This window comes from Microtus oregoni, unplaced genomic scaffold (assembly GCF_018167655.1).
Source record: "Microtus oregoni isolate MIOR12 unplaced genomic scaffold, Mior012 000029F_ref0000214, whole genome shotgun sequence".
In the NCBI taxonomy this organism is placed as follows: Eukaryota; Metazoa; Chordata; class Mammalia; order Rodentia; family Cricetidae; genus Microtus; species Microtus oregoni.
In genome coordinates, this window is record NW_024543088.1 from 567300 (window position 1) to 591100 (window position 23801).

At 48.6% G+C, this 23801-nt stretch overlaps 1 protein-coding gene across 1 annotated transcript in view; it reads right to left on the reverse strand.

Annotated features, from left to right (window-relative positions):
- Positions 1-23801, reverse strand: part of LOC121464955 (mitotic spindle assembly checkpoint protein MAD1) — a 319326-nt gene that overhangs the window by 136243 nt on the left and 159282 nt on the right. Inside the window, exon 12 of the mRNA XM_041678089.1 lies at positions 3690-3830. Coding sequence (XP_041534023.1) covers positions 3690-3830 — 141 coding nt within the window. The remainder of the gene's footprint in view (positions 1-3689; positions 3831-23801) is intronic.

The following is a 23801-nucleotide window of genomic DNA, read 5'->3' on the forward strand; positions in this document are numbered from 1 at the left end:
GGTGCTGGCGATGGCCAGGGTGTGGCTGTAAACAGCAAGTTTTATGGCTGCCATGGGAAGTCTCTTGGCTCACTGTGGCTGGGTGGCTTTTCCACCAGTCTTCCTCACAAGTAACCCTCAATTCCCAGAACTTCTGACTCGAGGAACACCCGCTCCCATCTCACCAGAACCCCTGGAGTCCACATCAGCCTCTGCAGAGGCAAGCTCTCTTTCCCTGCTCCTCTGGGTCTATGCACATCTTGCCTTCTGTACTTAAACAAACTGGCTCATCTCCCTTCTCACTAAATGGGAACTCATATAGCACCCAACTGTATACGCAACTCAACATGGCAGTAACAGAGTGGGGAGGAGAAGTAAGTGGTCGGGGAAGAAGCACGCTCCTAAGTTCAGGCTCCAGGACAAAGCTGGGAAGCAGAAAGCCAAGGCCACCTTCATCCTTGCAGCTCCCTTCATGCAGACCACCCAGCTGTGGCGCTCTCACATCTGCCTGGTTCTTCCCTCTGGTCAAGCTTTCCCAGCATATGCCCAGTTCCCTGGATCCCGTCCTCCTGGCCATTCTTTCCAGCACCTGCCTAGCCCCCTCCAGGCCAGAGTGGCTAGACCCAGAAAGCAGTGAGCCTGTCTGCTGCCACCTGGTGGAAGCAGAAGGTGCACCGCCCCCCCACTTAGACCTCCAGGCAGGCTTCCTTCTCTACTCTAAATCCAGATGCTACTCCACCCTCAAAGGGTTGGGGCGGCCACGCCTTGTGCTCCTCCAGGGCACCACTGTATGAGAAGGAGGACTCTAGTGGAGACAGGGAATCTATGACTAACTGGTACAACTGTCTCTTGTGCAGGTGAGGCACATAGTCATGTGTCTGAACACATACATGGTGACACACTCACCAGTCCAAAGCACAGCTAGAGGAGCCACAGGGTAAACAGAAAAGCCGCCCAGGGCTCCATCTCATCACAGCCATGATACCAACACACCTAGGGCTGGAGGAGGAAGGTCACAAAGAGCGAGCCTGCTTCACAAGGCCAGAGTGCCCACACACAGGAGAGCTAGCTGTGAAGGGGATCCTGAGGGTGTTTGTGTCAGGGGAACTTCTCAGCCTCCTCCACCTGTACTAACCTCATGAACAGTCGCAGTGACAATGACTGAAAATAGTAAGAGCACCTTACTCAACACCAGCTGAGTCTCCAAGCTCTCTACCCACAGGCTCTACCACAGCTCTGGGGGACCAAACAGGACAAAGAACTTCCCATCTTTACACCCTTCAGGGAATGAAAGGGAGTGTCTGACACACACCTCATGAGTGACAGGGAGCACTCACCTGCTAGAGCTGAATTTCAGGACTCTGTTCACTTGACTGAGAACACACAACTCCGGTTGTGCCCAAACTATCATGCTCCTAACAGCCTATGTGGAATGCATGAGCAGCACAGACGGGACCTCTTAGCAAGAAAACACCAGGGGCACCACACAGTGTCAGAGAGCAGACCCGCAAATCTCTCCTCGTTAGCATTTCTCATGGAGCTAAATGTGCTGTAATAAAACGGCTATTAACACACTTACATTGATGATGGCACAGCTCGCTGGAGCCTGAATTAACCTTTCAAATAAGGGTGGAGGGCTGGGATGCAGCAGCTCACAGCAGACCCAGTGGGTCACACTCCTGGGGATGGATGTGCAGCCGGGTGTTGGGGAGCACGGTGGGAATCAACACAGGACCCAAGTGGGTCTCCAACATTCATGGGTTTGGTCCATTCTGCCAAGAAAGTCAGTGAGGGCTACTCCAAGCAAGGACAGTGCAGGCCCAGTGCACCTGGTGAGAATCTCACAGGCAGGAAGAACAGGAGGGCGCCTGGAGCATGGCTTCCTCACCATGGCACAGCCTTGTCACCAGCCATCCCCAGAGCTGGAGCTCAGCAGCTCCCACTCCTGTCACTCTCCAATCTTCCCGCTGAGAGCTTGTAGCCATCCTCACGGCTGTGGGATCAAAAGGGCATCCTTAGTGTCCCAGACGTGGTACAGTGATGTCAGGAGCTTCTGACTACTCTCTCACAAGAACCCACAACTCTCCACCTCACACCTAAAACACTACTTCATTCTGTGGTTATCATGGGTTTCATCTATATATTTGTTGGCTTGCTTCTGCAGTACTAAGGATTTAAGCAGGGACTCATGAAAGTTAACAGGTGCTCTACCACTGAGTCACACCTCAGCCCCTCACTGGGGGATTCTAGGCAGGTGCTCTACCACTGAGCCCTGCTCCAGCCCCTCACTGGGGGATTCTAGGCAGGTGCTCTACCACTGAGCCACACCCCAGCCCCTAACTAAGCTATATCCTCCACTTTCTTTTTACTTAGGGCAGACATTAAGCTGCCCAGGCTGGCCTTAAAGTCACTTTATAGCCTAGGCTGACATGGAACTTACTACCCTCCTGCCTCAGTTTCCCAAGCAGCTTAGATTGTAGGCCTGTGCCACCAGGCCAGCTCACAGTTGTCTATTAAACGCCCCTCTCACCAAAGGTTCTGCATCCCTAGGGAAAGGCCCTGCTCAGTGTGGACTCCAGTGCTCTCTGGGAAATGCATGTGGCCCCATTCCACTCTGGCTGTCGCTTTGGACACTTCTCCAGGTAGACAACCAGGAGCACTGGCTGGGCAAGAGTCAAGCTGCCTACACAGGATGGCTGGCCCAGCGGCACCTCTCGAGTGTGTGCACATCACACCAAGGTCAAGGATTAGCCCAACAGGTGTGAGCATGGACACCAAAAGAGCTGACGAGCCACAGCTTGTGTCGCAGGCCTTGGCCCAGGACGTCTGCAGGTGGGCAGTGCTTCAGGGCAGACCTAGCTTTGTTCACAGGCACCTGGCAGCTCAGGCTCAGTCTTGGGCTTCTGGGCATCAGCTCTCTTGTCATTACAATGTGGGCAATGACAGCCCCGCTTCTAGGGTCACAGCCAGAGCCAAGCGCAGAGATACAACTGAAAAGTGGGTGCAGAGCAGGCTCAGGCAGCCTCTGGAGGCACAGCTGTGTGGATCTCCCGACAGGCAGTATCCACCTTGTCTTAGATGGTCATTTAGCTTCTCTTGAGAACTAAGCAACCTCCATCCCCTTATTGGAAGGTGAGCATGTGCTTCCCCCTGCATCTGGAGTGGTTTTCAGGGAAGCGCACCACAGGGAATACCAGCGCTTAGCAGGTAGGAGTCCTGCATTGGCACAGAACAGTCAGGAGGAGAGGCCAGATGTGGTCTGCACTGGTTCCCAGTGCCTAGCAGCCTACAGGGGCCAAAGAGTTATCTCTTCTTCAAAAGGGGACATTGTCTCTGCCCTCACTAAAGCAAAATGAGACTTCAGAAGACTCACAATACTGTAGGAGGTGACAGGGAGAGACAAGAAGCCACAGACTGCTTGGAAGACACCCCTAGACAGGAACACCACAGGAACATGCAGTGAGAGGAAGCAGGCTTCCACGGGGACCACATGGCTACATGGCATAGATCGTCCTCAAGGCACCTGGCAACAACTTGAGCTGGCAGAGGCCTTGCCTCACCCTGAATCCCCTTAACACCCACCTCTGCTGCCTAGGGTTGCCTGGAAACCTCTGACCTCCAAGTGCCATAGAAGTAGAGCAGGTATCAAAATAATCCCCATGGCTGCACCCCCCCAACATGGTCCCCACTCATCCACGGCACCCACTTACCTCCATCTCCGAGCTGTGGGCATGCACCTTCTGAACCATGTCCTCGGCCTCCCACATGCGCTGTGTCAGCTGGGCTGAGTACTCGGCCTGGGTCAGCTCACTGTCATAGGATCCCAGGATGGCACGCATGCCGTCTCGCTCCTGAGGACACAGACAGACAGATCAGGTGGGGATGGTGTGTGAGGTAGCTTGGGGGGAATACAGAGATGGGAGCCTCAGAGATCCCTGCATGTGGAACTCAATAAGCTCAGGACTGTGCCCTGGTTCCGTATGCCAGTGGTGCACACCTCCAAAGAGCCCGAAACAGAGAGAGACCCAGGCATGCAGAGTTCCAGACTCAGTTTCAGTGGGTCAGCGAAGGCAGAAGTCAAGCCTGCCAGCACCACACTCCAACACTGCTGGGGAGGATACTGACTTGATGTGACTCCTGAGCAGTGACACGCAGAACAAGAACACAAGCCTGGTGAGCGAGCATTGCCCTATCTGAGCACTCAAAACCCATGGCTCTGTCCTAACTAATGCACTAAGTGCCCAGAGACACTATGGCTCCAGAAACAGCTGAGGTCTCTCAGCTAGAACCTCACCTCCACAGAGAACCCACAGACACATGAGGCCGCCGGCCTGTCCAGCCATGCCCAGCACTCCCGCCTTCGCACTCAGTGGAGTGGGAGTGGCAGCTGGAGTTCTGGCTAACCCTCGGTTGGTCTGTGCACACTAGAGATCCTAAGCTTGACAGACTGAACCAGAAAGCTAGCAGTGGACAGATGCTGCCAAGACTAGGACCCAGGTTCCCTTGAATGCTAAAGAGACCTGTCACAGGGGCTGAATGGAAACACACTCCACCCTGCCAGGAGGAAGACCACAGACATGCAGCCTGCCCTGTGTGGGCAGTCAAGATGCTCTGGGGGCCACATATGGAGCACAGCACTGTTGGGGAGCCTGGCCTCCCCAGACAGCTTACTGCATTCTCTCTTTCTCCATGACTCGGGTTCTTAGGTATGGCCCCAAATCTGCAGTGCCACTGGGCTCCTCTGGACACAAATTTCACTCCTAGGAGGTCCAGCCCAAACTTCCAGGTTCAAGCTGGGGACTCCCCCTACCCTGATGTCACCTCCCAAGAGCTCAATGGAGTACACAAGTGGGGGTGAAAATTCCTTCCTCCAGAGGTGCAGGTCTGCCAGGACCCAGTTTTACCAACCTCCTCTGAACATCACCTTGGGTAATGTGATGACGCTCTGCATCCTGCAGGTCTAAGCAAGCCCAGCTCTGTGCTTCTAACCGGAACCTGAGGCATCCCTGCTGATACGCTTGGTACCTTCTGCTTGAGCTTTGCCCATTCATGCAGCCAGCAATGAGGATGCAGAGGACAGACAGCATAGCTCAGGAAGGAGGGGACAGCTCCTACTCTAAGAAGCAGCTTCCAACCCCAGCTCTGCTCTGTGGCCAGCTATCTAGTCACCCCAAGTTTCAAGTTCTCCCTCAGCAAGAAAGCGGTCACAAGGGTAGCTATGTGGATCAATACTGCTATGGACAAAGTGTCCAGTGAGCTGTCCTGCAGTCAACTGGTGCTCGTGAAAACAATAGGATTTTATTACCATTGGCAAGTGCTGTCTCAGGATGATGGACAGGACATGGCTCTTATATACTCCCGCATACCCACGCTCAGAGTGGCCCCCACAACCTTGTACTATGTCCCTGGCCAGTGGTTTCTTCCCACGTGACCTGAAACATCTATCCATACGAGAAGAGGCTCAGGGGGGAATTATGACCTTCACGGACCAGCTCCCTCAGACCACATGGGCACCAGGAGCAGCACCAGCAGCCATCAAGGACTTTCCAATGTGGCTGAGGTCCTGACTGTGTCATCCGGACTCAGTCACCCTCAGCACCAACATTGCCTATCTATAAGCCCCTAATATTTAAGAGCATTCTCCCCTTGGCCCATGGGCCTCCAAAGCCTCGTCTGGGCTCTCTTCTCTCCCAGGCAGGGGATCCAGTTATCACCTCGGCACAGAATTCATAATTAGTGAGTGCCAAAAAAATTCAATAAGTGAGAAATTAAAGTTCCAAATCCAGCTGGAACTGGTCACAGGTCTGGGGGCGATCTATTTCCGTGGGAAGGTTTATGAAGTGCCATAACTTTATTGAAATCCTATATCTTCCCATTGACTTTTATCGTCTCGAGCTGGTTACCCAAGTTATCATTAGCAGAGTGTCAATGCCACGAGAGGCCGGGCGGGGGATTTCCTTTCATCAACAAACTGTAATTGTCTCTTTTATTGATCGGTAAATCTCCCCGCTGCCACCTTTCGCTGGGCTTCTCTCTTCCAGTGTTTCCAGGCTGGCGCAGAAGAAAAATAGAACCAGAGAAGTTTGTTGTTGTCTTTTCAAGGAATGGCCATCACAGTGAGAGTATTGTGTAGTGCAACTGAGTAACAGCTCTTTAGTGAGCGATGCCACTCGAGCGGGCACAGGTGATTCATCGCAGCACAAATCAGCGCCTGGGTGGTGCCCACAGAGCCCTAAAGACCTGCTCACCAAGCACCAAACAAAATGGCATTTTCCACTGAGTGCTTCTCCTCGGGTACAGAACAATCCTGTTTGAAAGCAATCAAATTTGCTCACCGCATAATTAATGGCAAGGAGAGAGTACTAGCAGACAGTCTTCCTGAGGAAGTCATTAACTGAGGGTGGGGCCTCAAGACCACCTGAGACAATCAGAGGGGATGGGTGGCCTTCTGGGCAGTGCCTCTCTGGGTCAGGACAGGCCAGCGGCCATCCTAGCTGTCAGACAGCCAATGGTGACGAACTTGAGTAAAAACCTGGTGGTATCATACAGTGGTATAGAGGAGCCAGAAAGATGGCTCAATGGGTAAAGGGTTTGTTGTACAAACATAAGGACCTGAGTTTGGTTCTCAGAAGCCATGTAAAAAGCCAGGTGTGGTGAGACATGCTAGTTATATTAGCACTGGTAGGGTGGCTACAGGAAAACTTCCAGGGCTGGCTGATCAGCCAGACTAGGACTCTGTGAGAGACTGTGTCTTAAAGGGGTGGGGGCTGGCAAGATAGTTCAATGAGTAACTACCAACCCTGAGGATCGGAATTTGATGTCTGGGACCCACATGGTGGAGGAGGGACCTGAGTCTTGCAAGTTGTGGTCTGACCTACAGGGCATGAACATATATACATACACACATGGGGGGGGGATTATGCACACATGGGGATGGCTAACTAAAGCTATGTTACATGGCCATTTTCAACTCACTCCTAGCTAGAGAGAGTAATGACAGACCCAAAGAAAGGACTTCTTTCACGTCTAGATGATGAACCATAAGTTAACTGGGTGCATTTATAGAAGCATGGGTCACCGGCGCAGCTGCATCACCGAAAAGTTCACCCAAGCATGCTGATGACCCCACAAAGCTTTATCCTTAGAGCTCCCCACACAGCTTGCTGGCAGCTCCAGAGTCTCCTCTCCCCAGCAAATGCTTCCTGCTAATAAAACCCTGGAGGGGGGGGGGGACTCTGGAGCCATGTCTCCTGATTATATAACCCTTGGGGGGGGGGATGACTCTGGAGCCATGTCTCCTGTGGTTTCCTGAGTCATAACCCCAGACTCCACCCCACACCCTACCTGAGCCACCTCCCTCCCTCCACAGGTGAATGTTTCAATCTGGTAAGTGCTGCATACAAAACTATTAAAGAACTCCAGGGCTTCACAGTGGTTTTCTAGAAGGGAAACTGAGGCATACACATACAGTCACTTGTTTCAGGACCCAGGAACTCCAAATCACTGCCTTCTGGAACCTGAGCCTCTTGACAATGTCCTTTCCTCCATGGCAACATTTAGGAGGGACTCAACCAGCCAAGCCAGAAGGGGCCACAGATGACCATCACAGGACAAGCAACAAACATGGGGTACAGGAATCAGTATCCCTGCTCCTGTATAACACTGGATGCCCCGCAAGAGCGCTGTGTGACTGTCACTTATCTTTCACCCACCAGTGAAAGTTCACTAACCTGGCTTTGGCATGGAGAAGGCCCATTTAAGCCCATGGAGGTCATAATAGCACAGCCCACTGGGCCTTGGGGCAGAGGATGCAAGAACAGGCCAGGGGCCAGAGTGCTAAAAAGACAGCAGGTGGTTACAGGTGACCATAACATGCAGGCTGCACCTGGTGCATGCAAAAAAGTACACCCCAGCCAGAGGGCAGTGTAGGTGGTTCCCACGGGGCCTGGCCAGAGAGCAAGACATGAAGACCACACAATAGTTTCTTTCTGTAGCTGTGATGGAACACCACAACCAAAAGCAACTATGGAAGAAAGGATTTGTTCTGTCTTAAGGTTCCAGAGGAAAAGTCTATAATGGGATAGGGGTGAGGGGAACAGGAAATCACATCTTCAAGAGCAAACACCAACAAGAACACAAACTAGAAGCGGGCAAATCTGTACACTCTCTAGGCCTGTACCCAGTGTTATGCTCCTCAGCAAGGCCCCGCCTCCTCAAGTTCCACAACCTCCCAAATCAGTGCCACCAAGCAGAGACCAAATGTTCAGATATATGAGCTTACAGGGGACATTTCTCATTCAGACTACTACATAGCCCAACCCAGGGAATAGTTCTTCACCAGCCTCCAGTGCACCATGAGAAAGAGGGGACAACGTGGAGAAGAGGACCAGCCTGCAGTCTGATGCCCCTCCAGAGAACAAGCCAGAACTCATGCCAAAAACTTCAAGAACAATGCTGGCAGGACATCGCTTTGCTCCGTGCCCCAGAGAATAAAATCTGTCTCCCTGAGGCTTGAGATACTGGACTATCAGGTAAGAGGCAAGGAGCCCACCCCCTCAAGGTGACACAGCAGTCTGGCGTGTGGGTGTATGCGTCACTGCCATCCTCTACTTTCTCTTATCACAGAAGCTTTCTCCGTGTCAAACATCCCTGCTTGAAGTGAACATGAGTGACCCTCAAGGCCAGTGCACATGCTGCTCTGAAGCCCAGCTCAGGCTGCAGGGGAGCCTGGTGCTGGACGGATAATAAAAGGCTCAAGGCAACCCTCGTCACTTCCCACCCTCACCAAAAGGGTTGGAGGTACCTGTGTGTCAGCCTAGGAGTCTCTCCCCATTCCCAGAGGCCCCTCCACCCTGCAGAGCAGCTGGGAGCAGAACCTACACTCAGTGCAGGCAATGCCCCTTTCCCTCACTCCTTTCTTCTCTTCTCTCCCCTCCTCTCAGCTGCCCCTCCCATCCTCCCCTGCCAGTGCTGACTCACTGGCCGCCCACTCATTGCAGTTCTGACTGAAAAGCCTCTGAGGGCCTCTATGCAGGGACGCTCTCCGCAGGCATCCTGCGGTCCTTCCGCTGCCCCCATGGCCTCGCTCCTTGTCTGGGCTCCTCCACTCAACTCTTAGTCACCTCACAAGGCTTTCTTATGAACAAATAAATCATGCCTGCAGAGCTTTCCCAATTAGCTCCCAGCACCAGCAGCTGTGGAAGTCCACCCAACTCTGGGAATCCCGTCCCTGCTTACTTCTTTCAGGGCCACTCACGGGGCACTCCAAGAGAAGTGCGCTAGAGGCATAGAGGCCTCCACAGTGCAATCAGTACCTGGTAGGCAACAGAAGCCCTTCTTTTAACAAGTTTATCTCCATCAGAAGAACGTGGCTGTACCCCACCCTAAAAGAGATGAACAGATGGGGGTGCCCATGGCTCCCTACCAAGCGTCCTGGCTCCATTACCTCTAGCTCTAGCTATGCCCCCAGCCCTGTGCTCTTCCACTTACCTCACCATAAGGGAGTCTTCAAGGTCTTTAGAGCTTTAAGTCCTCTCTAGAGGACCCAGGCCCTCTCTGTATCCATTCCAAGGGAATCTCAACACACCAGGCACACAGGCGACTTGGACAGAAGTCTGTCTCTAGAGTCAATCCTGGCATACACCCTGCACATTCACACTAGTGGAAAGAGGTTCCAGAAAGTAAGAAAGCCACAAGATACCATGTCACACTGGAGGTTGCATGTCTGTCGGAAGGTGCAGGTGCTTGAACAGCTGCAGTGGCCTTGTGAACCACAGGAGCTTCCATTCTGATCAGCCAGAGCTGCTCCTTGGTGCTCACAACAGCAGAGGCATGACTGACCAGAGCCCAAGCCCCAGTTCACAGGGAACAGGGATGTCTAGACTAAGTATAGTCCCATCAGGGTTTTCTGGCTGTTTCCTTTTGGAACATTCTAGAACCGTAAGCATGAGAAAAGCCTGCTTTCAGGGTCAAAAGAGAAGAAAAGGCCCTACATGGTACATCCAGCCTGACAGAGGACATCAGACAACAAGCCAGGCCTGGTGACACCAACCAACACAGTACCACCTCCACCTATCTCTGTGAGGGGTGGCTGCTCACTCCCAACCATGGAACTGTCCTCTCGAATTCCCAGGGCTTCACTGACCAATCATGACCCAAGTGAGCAGTGAGTAACCACATGAAGTAATCGACCAATTACAACCATGGGTGATGAGGCTATACAGAGTGAACATGGGTCCCAAGAGAAACCTCCCTGCAAAGCCACAGGCCACCAAGGGCTGGGATAACAGGCCTCAAGCAGGAGAGGAGCAGGGTTTGCAGTGCCAGATCAGCTGGGCAGCCAGGTGAGGGCCCCGGAGAGAACAGCCCCTGGCCACAGTGACAAACTTCTAGTAAGACCCATCACCACACTGAGGATGGCTGCCATATGCATGCCACCTTAATGCTGGGTAGATGGGAAGACCCAGGAAAGTCTATTGCTGAGAGTCTGCAGTCACAAACCTACATGCAAAACCTGTGAGCTAGAGATAGATAACTATCAAATCACACACCATGTCAAGCCCAGATGGACACACCGGCAGAAGGCACAGAGAAGACAGAATCAATCCACTCATCAAAAACCTTCTCGAGGTGAATTAAAGGCTGGCAAGGAGGAAGTGGAAACAGCCATCCTTCCACATTCGTTTCATCGCTGTGAGATCTAGTGAGTTACACTGTGGCTCCTTTGAGAGTCTTAAATCAGAGTTCAGGGGAGAAGTGGCACTAAGAGAGAAAGGTTACCTTTGGGCTGCAGGATGGTTAATCTTGGCTGGCAACATGACTTGATCTGGGATGAACTGAAGGACAAACTGCTGATAGAACTGTGGGGACTTGCTTGAGGTGATTTTCAGTGGAAAAGCCTGCCCCTTCCAGCCAGATAAAAGGAGGTCCCAGAAGAAAGCTCAGCTCTCTGCCAGCTTGCTTTTGTGCCTTGCTGGCAAGTTCATCTGCCCTGTGGTTGCTGCACTTCTTCGCTGAGATCAGAACTGCAGCTTCCTCAGGCTTCCCACAAGGACTAAAGAGCAATGACTCTCCAGGAATCTGGGCCTCTAGGGTCAGGCGGAGACTGCTGAGACCACCCAGCTCTGTGGGCTCTTGAACAGCTGCTGGCCCTCATTTCTGCAATTAAGGCAAATACTACACTGCCCAGACCACCTTGTACAAGTCATCCCTAGACAGCAGGAGTGGGGCCAGGATACAGTAACTGCAATACGGAAACCATGCAGGGAGAACAGGGAGGGCCTGAGGGAAAACTCCAGTAAATTCAAAGCAATGAAAAAAAAAAACCATAACTATGATATTTTTAAATGGTACAGATAAAGGACTAAATAGGAATATAGAAATTCAAATGGGAAGAATAAATGCTGAAGACAAACTAAATATGCTGATTAAAAGACAAAGCTCATACTGTGTAGAAAAGCAAGAGTCCACTACAGAGTATTTCCAGAAAATAAATAGTGCGAAGAAGGCAGCCAAGGAGAGTGGAAGCCCCGCCTACACTCAACAAGATCCAACTGAAGGCCGAGAACTCAGAGTTGGGTGTCTCTCTAAGGCTCAAGTCACCAGAACAATATGAGCTGCTAATGAGAGAGGGGGCAGTGCCAGCCATCACTGATACAAAATGGGAGATGTCAATGCCCATCAATGACAAATCAAGCTGACAGCCAGGGGTTAGAAAACCGAACACCAATGTGAAAAACTCCAACCCAAGACACAGTTGCTATGCTACACACACACATTCAATCTGGGGCTAGCCCTAGCCTGCGTGAATACTCCAAGCCAGGAAGAAACCCTTGTGCCAAAACAATGTAAGGTGTTAGCCACTCTCAAACCTCAAGGGACAGCTAAAAACATTAATAAGTGCTACAACACAGAACACAAATTCCCTATGAAGAATCATTGAGAGCTACTTCAGAAAAGGGAAAATGGTTATCCTGAAAACCAGTCCTGGAAAGACTGTGAACGTCTAATACGTTTGTGAAGTTAAAAAAAAAAAAATCCAGCAAGCAGAGGTTAGATAAGACTTCCTAAAGGAAGCATGATGTCACATGGACAGGGCCGGCATGGTGCCTCTATGGGCTGCTGGGCAGGCCCAACAGCTGGAATACGAATCCCTAGAACCGAGGCAGGCACCGGAGGTGGTGATGCATGTTTGTAATCACAGCACTCTCAGTGCTAGGAAATGGGAGGCAGAAATGGGGGAATCACCAGGAGCCATGGACCAGGCTGCCTGAAGCACAAAGCAGTGCAGAGACCACACCAGAGATCCCGCATCACCAAGGATCAAGGGGAGAACTGACTCCTGAAACAAGTTCTCTAGCCATCATGTGTCCACGAGCGCACACATGAACACACAATAAACAGGAAGGTACAAGAACAACAGCATCCTGTCAGGAAGCACACAAGTATGACGGAGACTAGAGCACTAGACTTTGAAAAGCCCCACCTACTAGGTGCCTGGCAAAGCTACCTGTCAAAGGGAAAGCAGAGAATGACTTGGGGCTTTGTGCCAGCATCAGGCCTTACCAACAGGAGTCCCCAGAGCCGGAGCACCAGAAAGGAAGGTCGGTCCTTCATGGAACAAGGATGAGAAGGAAAAATGAGGACAGGACAGAGTTAATGACTTCTCCTTGGCCTTCATTTGTCTTCCAGAAGCTGCAGAGATGGCTCAACAGTCAAGAGCACAGACTGCTTGCTCCTCCAGAGGAGCAGAATTCAACTCCCAGAACCTAGGTTGGGCAGCTCACAAGCATCTATAACTCCAGAGCCAGGGAATCTGATAACCCTTCCTGGCATCCACCAGCACCCAGAGCATGCACGCGCGCACACACACACACAGACACACGTACACCTAAATATAATAAAAGTAAACGTTTAAAGTCAGCACATTAAGTGACTATGGTGTCCCTGGGTGAGGGTTAAGGATGGTTCAGAGAGTTTGAGATCATCCCTTAACCTGTAAAGTGATTCAGTGCTGTCAACCTTAGACTAGATTATTCCTAAATGCCAATGACCAAGATTTGGACATTCACTAAAACAAAACTAGTCACACCTACTGCTGTAGGCCTGTCATTCTCATTACTCTGGAGACTAAAGCAGAAAGACATCAAGTTCAAAACCAGCCTGATCTACAGAGTAAGGTCATGACCAGCCTAGAAAACTTAATAAGATTGGGCTCAAATAAAATGTTAAGAAGTGGACTGCACAGCAGGGTGTGACTCCAAAGTATAATGCTCACCTAGAATCCTACCCTCAGTGAAGGGCTGGAACATCTACCTAGAATCTCCCAGTGAGGGGCTGGGGTGTGGCTCAGTGGTAGAGCTCCTGCCTAGAATCTCCCAGTGAGGGTCTGGGGTGTGGCTCAGTGGTAGAGCTCCTGCCTAGAATCCCCCAGTGAGGGGCTGGGGTGTGGCTCAGTGGTGGAACATTTGTCTAGCATACACAAGGTCCTAGGTCCAAGCTAATACAGGAGAAGAAAAAAAGCTGCCTAATTCATATGCTGCCAAACAGAGGCGGACCTGAATGATAAGAAATGTGCAATTAAAAGCAAACAAGGCAGATGAACTGGAGAAGATAAAGAAAAGGAAACAAAGAGCAGTGACCAAGCACAAAACGGGAACAAACATAGGGTATAAAGCAAACCATGTCAACAATCATTTTAAATGTGGATGATCTAAGCACACCAATTAATCTAAGCAGACCACTTTGGAAGACACTGTCAGAGTACATTAAAAAAACAAGACCTAATTATATGCTGTTTACAAGAAGTGGTCTTTGAACAAAAAGACACATCTATTAAAGGTAAATGGAGAACGATATACCATGCTAACTCCAATCAAAAGAGAGCAGGAAAGGCTAGAGCAGCAGTTCTCAACCCATGGGTCATACATGACCCCTATTGGGGGGCGGGGAGTAGCCCTTTCACAAGGGTCACCTAAGACCATTGGAAAACACAGATATTTATATTATGATTCATAATAGGGGTGAAAATCACAGTTATGAGGAAGCAATGAAAATAACTTTATGGTTGGGGGTCACCACAACATGAGGAACTATATTAAAGGGTGGCAGTGTTGGGAAAGTTGAGAACCACTGGGCTAGAGAGATAGCTCAGTGGTTAAAAGCACATCCTGTTCTAAGAGAGGTCCCGAGTTTGGTTCCTAACAATCACAACAGGCACCTCACAACCCTTTATAATTCCAGTCCTAGGGGAATCAACGCCTTCTTCTGGCCTCCAAGGTACCTACAACTCACATGAACATAAAAAGATACACACTACATGTTTTTGAAAGAACTAGGGAAGCTTTCTGCATGTCAAATGAACCAGGGAAAAGCACTGGAAAGGAGTCCGGCTCTGCAGTGATGAAGGGGTCACTGTGATGGGAAGACAAGCCCGCCCTCCACACAAACTCACTGACACTGGAGTGGCAAGACACACACAGCACAGGCAGATCAAACTGCACAGAGAGACAGATGGACCCCTGGTACATGTCAGACTTCAACACTTCTCTATCTGAAACAGGCAGAAAATCAGTAAGGACACCACTGACCCAAACTGCGCCATCAATCACCTGGCCTGACAGTGACAGAGTGTGTCGTCCCCAGCAGCAGAACCCATGTCGCACCCAAGATTACAGGAAACACTTGCAGAGCAGTGCAATGGGGCCAGAAATGACATCACAGGAAATGGAGAAGAAAAGCATTTTTGGCCACCGAATTAAACTAGGCACTAGTTGCGAAAGAGTCAGGGGTAGAGGTTCCCAAATGCATAGAAATTAACAAACCAACAAACCACTTCTAATTAATGTACAGGCAAAGGAACGGCTCAGGAGAAACTCAACAATGGTTTGGAACAATAAGAAGACAATACAACTTTACCACAAGTTGTGGAACACAGCAGATGCTGGACTCACAGGAAACTTGTGGCTCTACAAGCGTGTTTTACAAAGGTCTAAAAAAACTACCTTAGCTTCCAGGAGAGAAGCTACAAAAAAGAACGTGAGACCAAAACAAACAGAAGGAAAGAATAAAAGCTAAAACAGAAATGAGAGGAAATCCATACAGAAACTAGGAAAAGCAAAATGAAGGCTGGATTGTTGGAACAATCCAGGAGAAAAGCTCAAAAAGTTTAGCTAAGGGCTGAGGGCTAGGGAGCTGGCTCAGTAGGCAAAGCACATGCTGCCCAAAGTAAAGACCTGACTTCAAATCCCCAGAGCTCACATAAAGCCAGACATTGTATGTAATCCCAGTGTTCCTACAGCAAGCTGGGAGGGGAAAATGGGAGGATCCCAGGACCTCCTGGACCAGCAGGCTGGAGTAGCGGCAGTGAAAAGGAGCTGCTGCCTCCAACAAAGCAGGAGGCGAGGAATACCCGAGATTGCCCTCTGGCCTCTCTGTATGTGCTGTAGTGAATGCACACGTATGCTCACACACACATTATATACATACACACGCCAAAAGAGCCACACCCATGAGAACACTCAGGACTACCATAGGAAGCAGGTGCTGCTAGAGTTCACAATAGGCAAGCTTTACTTATTAAAACACAAATAAAAAAATCACTATATTTCCCCTTTTTCTCTAAAATAAAAAGGCTATAACTAATATAAGAACAACTATATACAGTAAGTACAATAACTATATATAATATATGCAGGCAGTAATACATCAACAATGTGTAGCCCATTTGCATTTGGCGAATTTAAAGAAAATACTCCATATCTATCCTATCTTGATGAGTCCAAAGTCTTGTACCTAATTTACTTTTTAACATAACTTGCATTACCATCCAAAACTATCTTTTGATATCTTATACATTTTACACTTCTTTAATGAGTTTCTTTTCTGAGTCTTACAAAACAAGGAAAATTATAATAATAACTAGCTAGTCTTCAACTCCCTCAGAGACCCAAGAAAGAAATAATATTAACTGAACAAGCAGAAAGTGCAAGCAAACAACTTCCAAATAATGTGATAAATGACAGAAACAGTTGGCTGCCTGGACAGTCACCCAAAGTTCCTCTGCAATGTTGGAGCATCCATCTTCAGCCTAAAGGCCTAGAGTATTCAACGGACTTTTCTAGGAAGCAGGATTTTTGAAGGAGTGTCCCGCCTTGTCTTGACAAAGTTTGGCTCCCTCTCTTTTGTGTCCTGCTTGTTCCCTAAGGACAGCATAGTGTAAGCAAGCAGTCAAGGCAGGAGCATTTTCTTGCCCGGTGGCTTACTTTTGCCCCAAAGAAAACAACACTATGTGGAGTTTCTTCAATCCCCATTATCTTCTCATTAAAAAAAAAAAAAGAACCTATGTTATTAAAACATCTTAAATGCCATATCCTGTAGATCTCTGAACTGTTTGAAGATGACCTGTCTATCTAAAAAAGTTCTTGTATGGATCCAGCTACCAAAACCCAATGAGGGAGGAACAGCACTTGGGCTCACCCAGGGCCTGCTCTTTCTTGATCCCAAATGTGAAACACAGAGTACAGTAGTGCTGTGACCAGGCCAGCTAGACATCCCTGTGGGGCTGAACCCGACAGTACCCCACCAGGCCATGGACTAATGAAACTGTTTAGTTTCTTGACTGAAACACACAGACTCCCACTGGATCTAAGTCTAATTGGTAAAACCATAATCACAACACCCCGGCCTCTTGCTAAAGGTCTCAACGTCGCCAATAGGCTGCAGTCCTGGTGTGTCATGTCCCTCAACTTATGGGTACACTGTAACCAGTTCTATCCTCTGCTGCTTTCCAGGAGGAAATACAACTGGCCTGACCAAGGATGGTTACATCAGCCAGTCCCTGGGTGGGGTCTGCCCTGTCCCTGCTTTTGGAGTGACTCCTGACAGGAGTTCAGCTTGACAGGTCATCCTGTTTCTGTTAAGGAACTGAATTAGCCATAATGTGAAGCAACAGACGCATGAGGTCCCACTACATGGACCCTACTTGGTAATTCCATAGGAGAGACCAGTTCCCTACAAACCTTCAGTACACAAAAGCAGGGTCCTACATGGCGCTCTTACAGTCAGGAACTTCAGCATGCACCTGCAGTCCCAGCTACTCTAGGGGCTGAGCTAGGAGGATTACTTGAGCCTAGCTTCGACAGCTTAGCAGACACACTGCATCTTTAGGAGGAGAGAAGGATTATAGAGCACAAGAATAAAAGTTAATGTAAGCTATGTACTTTTAGTAACAAGGCAGTGGTGGTGAGTTCCAATTACCAACTTTATTAAGGTCTCAAGGGGCTTGAGAGAGGCCTCAGTGGTTAGAGGTGTGCTGTTTTTACAGAGGGCCTGAGTTCCATTCCCAGCAACCACATCTGGCAGCTCCAAACTACCTGTAATTCCAGCTGCACGGAATCCCATGCCTTTCACCTCTGCAGCCACCTGCACTCACATGCACATACTCACCCTCCCCGCAAAAGGCACATGCATACGCATCATTTTTATATTAATAAAAACAAGTGATGAAGGAAGAAAAATAAGGAGAGAGACAAAAAAGACACACACACACACACACACACACACAGAGAGAGAGAGAGAGAGAGAGAGAGAGAGAGAGAGAGAGAGACGAAGAGAGGAAGAGACAGAGAAAGATGTACCTGGGCATTTTTCTGGCACAGCTGTGGGTGGGCCAGTCAGTTTCTCCAGAGACGACTTACTGACTACATCAGCCCCTGGGCTGTGATTCACCCACACGTGAACACTTTGCCGTCTATTACAGTTGCTACAGTCACAGGCTGCTCCCACCACCTGCTCCCACCACCAAGCCTTCCAACCATACCATAACAAACTGAAACCAAAGTACACCCTTTCTGCTTCTTGGCACAGCTATGAATTAACTAAATAATACATACTGGTTCACTAATTGTGACAAACGAATCAGAGCAAAGCAAGAGAGTAGGGACAACTTCAAAGTTCAAACATTAATAAATGTATATATAAACAGCAATAGGGTTCTGTGCTACACAGCTGCAATCTCAACTCAAAAGCGGAAGCATGAGAACCAGAAGTCCAAGGTTAGCTTTGGCTACATAAGAAGTTCGAGACCAACCTGAGTCATGTGTCCTGAATCTCCGAACATGTGTACACAACAGTTGGTATGTACATCGGTGTATGTATATCTTCATATCATGTCAACATCCAGGAACATACGGCTGAGGAATCAAGCAGGAACAAATGGCTCGAGGGTGCCATAGGGAGAGAGGAATGTACTAATTTTTACTAGACTTTGATATTAACAGCCTATCTTCTCATCAGCAGTGGAGCCACTAAGAAGAATCACATAAAAGCATACCAGGTGGCCAAGATAATGAGGAGAGAGAAAAACAGAAGGGAAAGTTTATTCTATGACAAAGTACAAAAACAGGAGGGGGGGGATGTGGAAGCACAAACAAAAACACCAGTAAGATAGATAATTTAAATGCAAATGTGTTAAGCTGAGAACATAGCTCCACAGTAGAGCCCCTCTCAGAATCCCAGAGCAAGGAACAGACAGCCTTGCTCAGCAGTAGAGGGGCTGGAGTATGGCTATAGTGGTAGAATGCCTGCCTAAAACCCCAGTGAGGAGCTGGGGGTGTGGCTCAGTGGTAGAGCACCTGCCTAGAATTCCCCAGTGAGGGGCTGGGGGTGTGGCTCAGTGGTAGAGCACCTGCCTAGAATCCCCCAGTGAGGGGCTGGGGTGTAGCTAAGTGGTAGAGCACTTACCTTTCATGTGTAAGACCTTCGGTTCTTTCTGATTCATTCACAAAGGAATAGATTTCTCATTACATAAAAGAAACTAAACTAAATATTTCAACTTAGAAAAATACTGCCTGTCTGAATAAAGAACACTAAACCTATACTCCACTTATAAGAGAATGTTTATAACCAAATAATGAAGTTTCAAACGGAAGTTGGAAGAGCAAAGGGTGCAGATATAAATATGGAAGCTAATGGCCTCTACAGAACTAATCACAGGAAGAATCCACAGGCACAGATGAATTCACAGGCAGAGAACGAAGACTACTTTCAATCAGCGTGTGCCTCCTAGAACAACATCTAAGGACACAGGATGCTAACTGACAAAGCTAACAGAAGACAGGCTATCTACAAACAGTCAGACCACAGGAAGCTTCACTGGGGTACACAGAAGATCAACAGGGCAACTTGCCACTGACACAGGCATCTGCAGGTGACGACATCAGCAGCCGTAGGTCCACGACCATGCAGAGGTGCTTCACAAACACACACTACCAGGGGGACGTGAAGCAGATTTCTTAAAAAGTTTCTTTCAGACAGAGTCTCACACTGTGCTTCAGGCAGGCCTCAAACTCACAGTAATCCTCCTGCTTCCATCTCCAGAGTGCTGGGATGATAAATGTGTGCCACCTTTCCTAGTCATGCATCTTGATACATTTTAAAAGACTGATATCAATCAAAGCATAGTTTGAGGACAAGGAAGCTACAGTAGAATTAAATGATGCAAGAGATAAAAACTTAGCAAATAGATTTAAGTTAAGAAATCTATTTGTGAATAACCCAAACATGACAATGGAAATGGATAAATACTCCAAACTAAAGAGTTTCAAGGTCCCCGAGGATCCACATGTTGAAAGCCTGATGCCCACTGTGGTACTACTCAGAGCTATGAGAACATTTAGGAGGCGGGGCCAAGGGAAAGAAAGTGAGGTGCCTGGGGGCATGACCCTGAAGGAGACTGTGGGATCCCAGGCTCTTCCTTGCCATCTCTTGGCTTCAGGGCCTGGAGGTGAAGGACTTGGCCTCACTACATGGTTGGCCAGGGTGTATGATCTGGCCACAGTGTAAAACCATAATTCAGTACAGCACAGAATTGCCAAATAAGCATTTTTTTCTTCATAAGGATAATCTTGGCAACCTACTATCATGACGGAAGGCTGCTTAACACAATAAGGAAAATAAAATATATGAAGCATACAGCATGCAACTAAATTACAGCCTGAAGAGCAGACATCTAAAGAGAAGACAGAATAAGAACCAACCAGCTACATACACAACTCATATTCAAACACGAATTAATGCCACAGAAAGGAGGGAGCAATATGAAAAGCAAATGAGTAAAACAGAATAAATATTATAGAGAATTAATAAAGCCAAAAGTTGGCTCATTCAAATGACTAATAAAATTAATAAGCCCTTGGGTTGGGAGAGAGCTCAGCAGTTAAGAGCATATACTATGCACAGGACCCGAGTATGGTTCTTTGCATCAATATCGGGTGGCTCACACCCGCCTGCATCTACAGCTCCAGGGGCATCTGACACCGTCTCTGGCTTCTACAGGCACCTGCGCTCACATGTGCATACCCACAGAGATATTCACATAATAAAATAAAATCTCTTTAAAAAGTTAATAAACCCTTAATGTTTATTAATAAAGAAATAAAGATTAACAAGCAAGGGTGAGAGAGAAACAGTACACATCAGAATACTAATAGCACTGGGGGAGGAGCGCTGCAAAGGTAGCTCTGTGGGTAAGAGCACTGGCTGCTCTTGCAGAGGACCTGGGTCCAATGCCCAGCACCACACAGAGCCTCACAACCATATGTAACTCTGGTTTCTGGTTTTAAAAAAATAAATAAATAAATGCAGATGTGGAGATGGCTCAATACGTAACACACTTGCTGCACAAGCAGAAGGACCTGAGTTAGGATCCCAAGCACTCATAAAAAAGCTGCATTGGTGAGAGACTCTGTCCGAAAACACAAGGTGGAAGCTGAAGAGATGGCTCAGTGGTTAAGAGCACCAGCAGGTCCTGCTGAAGACCTGAGTTCAGTTCCCAGTACCTATGATGGAGAGCTCACAAACGCTTGTAACTCTAGTTCCAAAGGACCCAATACCCTCTGCTGAACTCTGAAGGCATCTGAATGCATGTGATATACATGTATTATATACATATGTGAAAAAATCTTTTTGTATAGGTGGAGTGCAATTCAAGAAGATACCCTCTAGCATCTACATGCATACACACACATGCATACGAAGACACACATGCGAGTGCTCACACACAAAGAATAATTTTAAGCTATTGAGGCTAGAGAGATGGCACAGTGGGTAAAGGGCCTGTCATTCAAGCATAAAGACAGAGCTCAGACCCCCAGCATCCACTTAAATCCATATAGCCACACGAATCTGTGACTCCAGGGATGGGGAGGGAAGAGGCAAGCAGATGGCTGGAACTTACACGTCGACCAGTAGCTTACACACTGGTGTAGTCCAGCAGACCATTAAGGAGGAAGGAAGCACCAGTCTTACAGACTAGCCCAGAAAATCCACAGCACAAAACCTAATGGGAACCTAAGGGCCAGACTTTCCAGTCAGTGTTCATCCAGAACTGCAGCTGGACGGCTAAGCAAGCGCAGGGCTAAACTGCAATGCATAACCAGCAGGGGAGAAGCGCTTTGTCCTGGGCCACCTGTGGGGCTCCACATTTGAAAGGTCAGAAGCCAATCCACATTAACAGAATAAATGAGAAGTCATACAGTATCAATATTTGCAGGGAAAAAAATTGCTTAAAATTGATACCTATCCACCATGGAAACACAATACAGAAAAAAGCCTCTTAGGGCCGATGAGATGTCCCAGCAGGTAAAAGCGCTTGCTCTACAAAAGTGATGATGACCTGAGTTCCACCCTAGGTCCACGGTGGAAAGAGAGATCTAGCTGTCGGGAGTTTTCTGACCTCCACACTTCCACATGAATGCTGTGTGGTATGCACACCCCACACCCCCGCACATATACACACATGCATACAAGTAATGAATAAAACAAAGCAAATGTTCGAAGAGAACTTGAAAGGAGCCCCCTAGCACATGAAGGCTAGAGGGCCTGCTGACTGGCTGCATCTCCTCCCCAGGACAGCATGACAGAGCTACACACTGCCGGCTTAGCTGAGACTGGCAGGGAGGGGCACTCTGCCACTAACCCCTCTGTTCAAAGCGGCGCCGCTGAGCTTCTCAGAAGTGGAGCAAAGCAAGAAAAGAACCTGAAATATAAAGGCTGAGAAAGAAGGTGACATGAATTGCCAACACAAGCCACAACTGCGAACAGATAATCTGGCTTAATCTACAAAGGATTACTAAAGCAAGTACGTTTAGCCATGCCACCGGACTGGAGCAAGATCATCAAGGATAAACCAACAGAGCCTGGTTCCACACCAAGGAAGGAGGAGCCGAGGTTCAAGGGCTCCCTGGGTGGTGGGGCAAGTGCAAGGCCATCATGAGTTAATGAGACTTTGTCTCAAAATAAAGCACCAGAGGACTGGGGGCTGCAGCTCACTGGTACAGTGCTTGCTGAGCAAGGCCCTAGGTTTGGTCCCCAGGCTCAGTCCCCACCCCTGCAGGAAAATGTATTCACTTGAAATTCCCACACTACAGCACAATCTATTAGATGTAAGATTTGATGAAAGGCATTGTGATGGCTAATCTGTGACTGTCAGCTTGGCAGGAACTGGAATCAACGTGACTCCAGGTCTATAGGATATTCCCTGAACAGATAACTAAGTGGGAAGGCCCTCCCCCAGAGTGGATGGTGCCTTCCAGCGGTGGTTCAATGTGGTGGTTTGAATGAGAAACATCCCCCACAGGCTTCTGTTTTCGGACTCTTGGGCCACAGGTGGTGGAGCTGTTTGGGGAGGTTATGGAACCTTTAGAGGGTGAAGCCTTACTGGAGGAAGTATTCACTGGAATTTTATAGCCTCACCCTACTTCCTGTGCTTGCTCTCTGCTTCCTGGATGTGGATGAAACTGTGATCAACTAACTCCCTACTCCTGCTATCATCTCTGACTTCCCCTTCTCCCCACAATGGACTCCCCTCTGGAATCATGAGCCAAAACAAACCTCTCTTTTCTAGCAAAAGAAAAGTAACTACTATACCCAAAGATAAGGAGTCTCAGAGAAAAGCTGTTGCTTTTTGCCTGCTCCCCTCTGCCTCTTGCTGGTGAGTGTATCTACTCTGCTGCTGCCTCCGATGCCTCTGCCACGTTTCATTAATGCCTGACTCAACCTTCCCAGGCCTCCATCACAGACTGAAGAAACAGCACTGGATCACTAGCTAGTGGCACTGTCTTCAGAAGGTATCGAACTTTTAGGACTGTGGCCTCCTTAGCAGAAGAGGGTTGCTGAGGATTGGGGGTAGGTAGGTAAGAGGAAGGCAGAGTATGTAGGTAGTATCCACTTCTGGTTCTGTCCCATGCTCTCCACTCTGTCTGCCACTGTGACGTGACCAGCTGTGAGCTTCAGTCATCACGCCCTCCTTGGCATGATGGGCTGTATCCACCGCAATGTGAACCCAAATAAATCCTTCCTCCTTTAAGTTGTCTCGGCCAGGAATCTTGTCACAGGAACATAAAAAGAAATCACAGGGTAGGTAAAAATCACATGAACTCAAGGCACAGGTGGCAGCAAAGGCTTCTAAAGCAGGACACACATGCCCAGACAACAATCACAGAAAAATCTGGAAGCAGATTAGAGCTCAGTAAAAATAAGAACATCAATGAAGAAAAAGAATGAAAAATGCCAGATTTGGGGGACAGGGAATATGTTTGCAATTACTTCTTTAACAAAAAGCTAGTGACCAAAATTTATCAAGAACCTTATGAATAATCAAATCAAATGGGGTCTGCTGTGTGTCATGTTCTGGGGAGTCATAAAGAAACCCCATTCTGAGGGAGGGGCCACCGGCCAGAGAAAATACTGTATCCAAGTCATGTTGGTGACGGCCTTCATTCCTGTTTCTGAGATAATACAAAAGCAGCTGAAGGGAGACAGAT